The sequence below is a fragment of the Morone saxatilis genome, unplaced genomic scaffold (genome assembly GCF_004916995.1).
Source record: "Morone saxatilis isolate NCDOM2014 unplaced genomic scaffold, NCSU_SB_2.0 Contig2, whole genome shotgun sequence".
Lineage (NCBI taxonomy): Eukaryota > Metazoa > Chordata > Actinopteri > Moronidae > Morone > Morone saxatilis.
The window spans coordinates 11,581,372-11,589,243 of NW_023339762.1; the positions used below are offsets into that span (position 1 = coordinate 11,581,372).

General features: G+C 40.2%; 2 protein-coding genes across 2 annotated transcripts in view; one reads left to right on the forward strand and one right to left on the reverse strand.

Annotated features, from left to right (window-relative positions):
* The window catches only part of twf1a (twinfilin actin-binding protein 1a), a gene marked incomplete at its 5' end in the record, with an annotated part of 8,897 nt that extends 3,687 nt beyond the window's left edge, over positions 1 to 5,210 (forward strand). Inside the window, 5 exon segments of the mRNA XM_035665797.1 lie at positions 4 to 108; positions 2,138 to 2,263; positions 2,813 to 2,963; positions 3,107 to 3,228; positions 3,970 to 5,210. Coding sequence (XP_035521690.1) covers positions 4 to 108; positions 2,138 to 2,263; positions 2,813 to 2,963; positions 3,107 to 3,228; positions 3,970 to 4,137 — 672 coding nt within the window.
* Positions 5,211 to 5,214: 4 nt separating this feature from the next.
* irak4 (interleukin-1 receptor-associated kinase 4) overlaps positions 5,215 to 7,872 on the reverse strand; it is an 8,480-nt gene continuing 5,822 nt past the window's right edge. Inside the window, exons 8-11 of the mRNA XM_035665796.1 lie at positions 7,390 to 7,576; positions 6,798 to 6,860; positions 6,364 to 6,528; positions 5,215 to 5,595 (exon numbers count right to left, since the gene is read on the reverse strand). Coding sequence (XP_035521689.1) covers positions 5,536 to 5,595; positions 6,364 to 6,528; positions 6,798 to 6,860; positions 7,390 to 7,576 — 475 coding nt within the window. The 3' untranslated portion in view covers positions 5,215 to 5,535. The remainder of the gene's footprint in view (positions 5,596 to 6,363; positions 6,529 to 6,797; positions 6,861 to 7,389; positions 7,577 to 7,872) is intronic.

Consider the following 7,872-nt stretch of genomic DNA (forward strand, 5'->3'; position numbering starts at 1 on the left):
CAGGATGATCTGAATCTCAGTGGATACAGGAAATATCTGACCTCGCAGGCTGCTCCCCTGCCCCTCACCGCTGCAGAAGAGGAACTGAGGCAGATTAAACTAAACGAGGTACAAACACACAAACGCAGACATGCTACACTGATGTCATTCTTTGGCCATCATTTTCATTTGAGATAATCTTAGAGGAAATCATGTACATCACAGTGCATGTGTATACAAATAGCACTGAGAGAGACTGCTTGAGTCTGCTCTGCAGTGGGCGTAGATTAGGCTTGTTCCCTGTTTCAGTTTTCAAAAGGGATGACACTACATCACACACTTGTAGCTTCGGCGGGGGAAAAAATAGCTTACCTCAGCTCACAGCAATATTCCTCCTAATCACATCTCCTGTGTGTGAGATGTAAGTCCCACCAGAAACGGTGTGGGGTCTCGATGAGGGCCAGCGATGCAGCCTTCCAAACAGCACAAGGTCAGCAGCAGTGCAAGTGTGCATATGCTTGCCTGGCAGAATCAACACAGCGCAAAGACGCTGATGCATTAGAACAGCAGGATGTTGGCAGAGACGAATCTGTTGGGCTTATACAGCTCACACCCATAGGTCTAAAAAAAATATAGTTTACAATCATTAACCCCATTCAGCTCGAGCATCTAAATGGTTAAAGAAGGGCTTGTGTTCAGATAAATGATTTCCATGTTGAGAGAGCTGCATGCAAATGTGAATGCTCTGCAGCTGTGAGCACTTGGCAGTGATTCTGCATGGAGCACAGGTGAGCCCAGTCATTGTGCTTTGCCTATGTTGTTTGAAGTGATAAGATGAAGAAATACTGTAATGTGATATCCAGTGCATGCTGCTGATGACGCCAGCACTGTTTACGCTGCTGATGTGAAGGGCTTTAGGGCTGTGGCTGAAAGGCTCCACCAGACAGAAAGTAAAAAGACAAAACAAAGAAGCAGCATTTGAAGTCTCAGTTTTCCGACTTTGGGGAACTGTTCCTATAAATTAACCCAAATGAACTGTTCTTCTGTTCTGAGAAGCAACCTTTTCTAACTGCTGCTCTCCCTGTCTGCCACATAAACAAGAACTGTCTTTCTTACCATATATGGAAGTGCTCTGACGAGTGCGCTCCCTCTCCAAAGTATGGTCAATTAAAGGCAGCAGAGCAAATGGGAAGTAAAGGTTTGCGCTTGTCCTACTCGGCCAGCTGTTGAAGGAAGATAATATACCATTAATCTGTACCGCCTGGATGAAAAAAGAGGCTTTGAAATATTTATCATTGCTGTGCGTTGGAGACTGCCTGCCTTTTTAACTAAGCAGATGGATAAAAGACCCACAATCCCTTTTTGTATGCGAGGTAGCCGCATCGGAGGCTCAATCACGTTTGCACGGCATTTCATTTTGTGGGAACAAGGCTCTAAAAATAGATGCAATCCATCAGTGTAATCCCCTCAGCATTTCCAGTTTTCTGTGTGATTTCACGAAGGTGCCTTGTCACTTCCGATACAAGCGCCTCATTTGTAATCGTCATGCTCCAGAATCCAAGCTGCTTGTTGCACTTGTAAACCTTTTTACTTTCGGAAAATGAAGAATATTAATTCTCTTCTCCGCAAGTCATTATGACACCAAAATCATGAGTGGAAACCGACAGAGCATTGATTCGTGCCCTCATTGAATTTAGAGACGAGTAAAATGTGTGCTCCGCATCACTTGTGTTAGTCAGCATGGTGACACAATGTCACCAGCATGTGGTCATGTGGCATCTGGAGGTGTGTGTGTGTGTGTGCGTGTGTGTGTGTGTGTGTAGATACATTCCTGTGAACACAATAAGTCAAGAGTGTGTTAGAAACTGCAGTTTACCACATGCTCCCTTTGTAGATTCAGTTATTTATATGGGTGTTGGAGCATATTTATAATTAATACAAATGCCTGTTAATAAAGAACTAACTTTTTTGAATACATTCATGTAAATACGACTTGTGTGTTATTTGAAGGCAAATTAAATATTTGCTAAATAATGCACTGATCAGCCTTTATCAGTTACCTCACTACCATAACTTTTTGTTTATTGCAGCTTTATCATACTAACCAGGATGTGACAATAAAAAGCTAAAGAGCCTTTTGTGTTTGTGGTGTGTTCAGGTGCAGACGGACATCAGTGTGGACACCAAGCAGCAGACTCTGCAGGGAGTGGCCTTCCCTATTCACAAAGACGCTGTTGCAGCACTTGAACGTTATAGGGACAAAAAGATCAATTACGTACAGCTGGTGAGTCCTAAAGAGCAAATCATTAGTGCGAGGGTGACCTTTGCTCGATCAGTCGTGTTTTCGAATAAGCGAATCAACTGTCTGTCTTTCAACAAACATTGTTTGAGAGAGATACAGATGTCTTTAGTCAGGAGTTGTTTACTGGCCGACACAATGAGTTACTCATTTATAGCCCAAAAAAGCCTTTGTTCTTCTCATTGAAATTCAAAGGGTTCGTGTGACAAGATCGGATCAGAGCAAAGTACAAAGGAATAATTGTGACACTGTTGCTGCTTTGTCTCAGTTCCCTTTTTATCCTAAAAGCTTTTGATTTAAAAAAAAAAAGAAGCATTATGCTCTGTTCTATTTATCCATTGAGGGTTTAATCCAGTACACCAGCAACTGCTGAGTGAATGTTTCACTCACCTGAGAGGGGACGGGAGATGGTTTGTTATTCATTCCGCCCACCCAGATTTTCGCAAATTGGTTTGGGATTCAAAGCAGGAACTTTCCGGTCAAAAGCACACGCCAATATCCTTGAGGGTGAATTTCCATTTCCTCTGTCAACAGCAAGTAGACGCCGAACAGGAGCTGATTCGGTTGTGCGGCACTGAGCCAACAGAGCTGAAAGACCTGCCAATGAGAATTCCTAAAGAATCTGCACGTTACCACTTCTTCCTCTACAAACATTCCCACGAAGGCGACTACTTAGAGTCCACAGGTGAACGCATTCATGATATTCACATTCAGATAGAACAGGTTATCATGAACAGACACACCTTCTATTATTTCAGTTTTTTTATGTTGCTTTGACTGATACTTTGTGTCCACTCCTCTCATTGTCTTTTTTTTTTCTCTTTGCAGTCTTCATTTATTCTATGCCCGGGTACAAGTGTAGCATCCGAGAGAGGATGCTGTATTCCAGTTGCAAAAATCCCTTGGTCGACATGGTGGAAAACAATCTCGGTATTGAGATTGAGAAAAAGGTAAGAAATGATCTGTCACCATGAAAGACTGTGGTCAACCGCATAACAAGCTTTATAAGTTTTGTCACTAACTTAAGCCCCTGAAAACTTTTTAAATGTTGGGTATTTAAAATACAAAATATTGAATATTCATGACTAAATAAGCAACAGTCAAAGCTGAAGATCAGAAAAAACTACAAGGTATAATTTATTAGGGGACACTATGTGTGTGTGGTTTGATGTAGAGCTGCAACAACTAGTTGACGGGAGATAAATTGTCAGCTATTTTAATAATCGTTGAATAAAAAAATGGTTCCAGCTTCTCAAATGTGATGATGTGTTGCCTTTCTCTGTCACATATGAAGGTAACCTTAATAGATGTGCATTTTAAACTGATTCTAGAAACAAGACTACCAATTTGACTACATCTCCTTTAGCTGTGGGATATGATAACAGTCATTTATTACACAATTTTCTGACAAAAGTACACAAGTTAACCTTCCAAATGGGCCCTGCTCTGTTCAAATCAGTGGTAAGGACACAAGTTAGAAATCTCTAATGTGAAATTATAAAAGGCTACAACTATGGGAATATCTTTTGGAATATGTTTTTATAGATATGTATGTAACATGTCTGTTGTGGTTCATACAAAGACATCAAAAAGGTAGAACCTTATTTAGCAAAAAATACCACATATCGAGTGTGAGTTGGAGTGGATTCTGCAGGCCATCCGCTCATAGTTTTTTTTTGTCTGTTTTCCAGTTGGAGATTGACAATGGCGATGAACTGACCAGTGATTTCCTGTACGAGGAGGTGCATCCCAAGCAGCATGCACACAAGCAGGCCTTCGCCAAGCCCAAAGGCCCCGCTGGGAAGAAGGGTGGCCGCCGCATCACCCGACCACCAGCAGGGAAAGAGGAGGAAGATTAAAACAGACCTCAGCTCCCCGCCACCACCTCCACCCAGAGCACGTTCCACAGTGGAACATTTCTTTGATGGGGGGGGAATCATATTTGACACGCTTGTTTAAAAGAATAAGACAATAACATGTTAAAATTCCCACAAAGTTCACCAGAGACCCAACTATGCACGCCAAGGACAACTGAGCAATGACACACTTCAGAGTTTCCATTTGTAGCTTGCCAAATGGAAGCATATTTATGTATGTTAGTAGTCACAAATAACTTACAGTGATTCAAAGAGGCCCAAACAAAGTCAAACTTGAGGTTTTTACATTATTGCCAGTTCTGAGACCTTAAAAATGTTAGTGACTAAATGTGAACTTGCGCCAATATGATAAAATTCCCCCATTTTTAGTTCACATCCTCATATTCTTAACTTGCATTCCTTAAGTCTGTGTCAATTAATGTTTTTTTGTGTCTATTGTGTTGAACATTTGTCTCCTACTGTTTGCACAACAAGGTGCTCCAAAGCAGAAAAGATATAATTATCCCAATTGTGTCTATTGATTCGTTTTAACAGTGCATTTTATATTGGAAATTGACTTCTTTTTTGATATAACTGTGGTTTACATGAAAAATCATCTGCTGAGAAACTTATTTTTCTATGCAAGTGCTGTAAATGTACATATTGTAGCTGTGTGATGCTCTATGATTAAGAAACAGTCTGGTCTGTTCTGGTGATTGTCAGTGTCGGTGAGGATCACAGTGGAAAGAACAGGGGCTTCCAGAAATATTACGTCAATACATCTCATATTTCACTGAGAAGGAAGCTACTCAACCTTTGCTGGTTCCCATACAAGAGGGATCCCAAGCAACCGGATAGGAAAGGGAATACTATTAAGTACCTTGATTCAAATGTTGCCACATCCACTGATCTACTGATTAATATTAGGCAAACTACTAAGCTCACCTCATTTTGAAGGGAAAATCCCTTTATAGTCATACAGTGTCATTATAATAGAGAGAAAAAACATGTTTGGTCTTATTTGTTTTCTTACAAATCTTTCTTTTAAAGAAGAAAAATAAAATATTTAAATCATACATATTCTGTTTCATTCACTTTATTTTTTCAACTGTCCTTTACAATAAATACACAATAGAAACACTGGCAGAATAAAAATTGCTTACAATCTTTTCAAGGTATCAAATCTCCTGACATAACAGCCTTAACGGTAAAAACTCAGCTACATGCTTCATACCAAAAATATAATATGTCATCAGTACAAAATATTGTTGCAAAAAAATACTTTTGTCAGTCACAGTCATCAAGCAATATTCAATTGTTTTAACCTCCTTTGAGAAGGAAATGTATTTGTGTGTGCACTGTAACTGGAGCCGGCTCAGAAAGCTTCTCTGGGATGCTTCACTACTGTGCTTTAAAATCCAGTGAAATGCTCTTCACAACCCCTCTAAGCTCCAAGAAGACCTGTTGGGATAGATATTCATGTTAATAACTAAAATAGATGGCCTACATATAAAAATAAATAAACCTTTTTTTTATTTTATCATTTACATACAGGAAACATAAATGTGTGATCTAATCAAAGCTGCAGCAAATCCAAAGTCAAACTGCAGAGAACAAAGAAGGACTGGAGCACACTGATTAACTCACAGCCATTAATTGTGCAAACAGACACTACTGTGAAGACACAGTAGTGTCGAAACATTAGCAATGAAGAAATGTTAGCCTAACAAACACCATTCCTGTCATAAACCTAAATTGTTACCCAAACATTATTAAAATCACATAATTGAGCCCCTCTGTTGCACTGGACAACGTTTTCCTTTATTATAATGAAAAATATAAAAATTATTATAATGAACTCGGGCACTGTAGTTTATTCCAGGTTGATCCATCATATACCGTCTTGCTTCTGTAAACACTCAAAGGTGCACCACATCTGCAGCTGAAAATAATCCCAAACAAATGCACTACTTGCTTTTGCTTTTTAGTAACATTAGCCAAAACCTACAGTACCCAGCTGTTATATGTAATTACTGAGGTAATGTATCTGTGTTTATTTTTTAAAGATTTGCATGATCACTATAATTATATGGGGCTGACAGACTATGACATCTGTCTGTTACTGAGGCTTAACAGATATTTCGCTCAAGATGACGTTGAGAAAGCAGTGCAGATGCTAACACAGTAGCTTCAACTATATATCTTGATATCTGTCTTTCCTCCCCGTACCTGTTTGATAACTGGCCGTCTATTTTTCCTCTCGAGGAGGCAGTTACAGGCCAAAGAGTAGACACTCTCCACCTGGCTCAGCCCCAAGTCTCCCATCTTTTTGTCCAGGAAGTGCTCTAAAGTCAGCTCCTCGTCTTCATCTTCTATATCATACCTCATCTCCATCTGGGAGGGAAAATCACGATAAATACGACTGAAGACAGCAATGAACATGTTTTGAGGAAAGTACTGCTTCAAGTTAGTATTATTGCTTTTATCATGTTGGAGGAACTTCTTTTTGAACAGATGAAACCGGCTCAAATCCTTTCAATTACTTTTAATTACTGCTAACTGATAGGGTGCCATTATTAATTAAATGTAAAGTCTTTAATAAGCCGTAATCGCAAACTGCAGCTTGATAGATACACAGTGAAAGCCTCTTCTGTGCTGCTTACCAAGAACTGTGGCTCGCGGTTTTCATCGGCTGGCGGGAGTCCAGACAATATTTCTAACAACACCTGTAGATGGCAGGGAGACAGGGTTAATCGCATGGCTCCGGACGACAGAAAACCTTTATTACCCCACCATGTGCCAGGCAGCTTCACAGACACCGTAGTGTTTCCACAGCTGTCCTAATAAGACATATATACACTGTACATACTGCACTATATTAAAGGTCAGGCCGTTTTATACAGCCCTGATCCCATAAATCATTTAACCAATGTCAGACAGTGGATAATATGTTTGACATTTATAGCTGCTAATACAGTACAGCTGTGCCCCTTAACTGATTCAGAAGTTTTAGTAAGAAATAATGACAGATGATACGTCAAATAGAGCTCCTTTTTCACAAATGGGAAGAAATGTATACTATAATGTTTATGTCCTGCAGTTATGTATGTGTCAGTAGTTCGGGAGAACCTTGCACTCAAGTAAACTGCTGACTCGTGTTCTATTTACATTACAGTTGCAGTTTCTCCTTTCCTGACATAATATCCTGATCTGCGTGTGCGTTTCTGGGTGCATGTGTGTCTGCAGAAAGCCTACCACTCCAAAGCTGAAGACATCAGATTTTGATGTGATCTCTCCTCTTAGCGCCTCAGGTGCCATGTATGCACGGGTACCCACAATCCTCTCCGTCATCATGGTTGTTGATGTCCTCTTGGCCGATGCTCTCGTCAGCCCAAAGTCTGAGATCTTTGCCACAAATTTTTCATCTAACAGGATATTTGCACTAATAAGACAAAAAGATAGATTGTGAGCACAGTGAGTCAAGCATATCTGATTCATAGGTTCTACCTGCCCGAGTCAACATTTTGGGAAATTTGCTTATTCACTATCTTGCTGAGAGTAAGATGAGAAGATTGATATCATGGTCATATCTCTCTGTTAAATAGTAAGCTACAGCCAGTAGACAGTATGATGACCCCTCCCCATCCTGGCGGGTCTATCTTCCTGCAGGGGTGTGGCCATTAGATGGGCTACACCTGGTTCATCCCTGATTACTAGGCTTTATAAGAGGTTGATCAG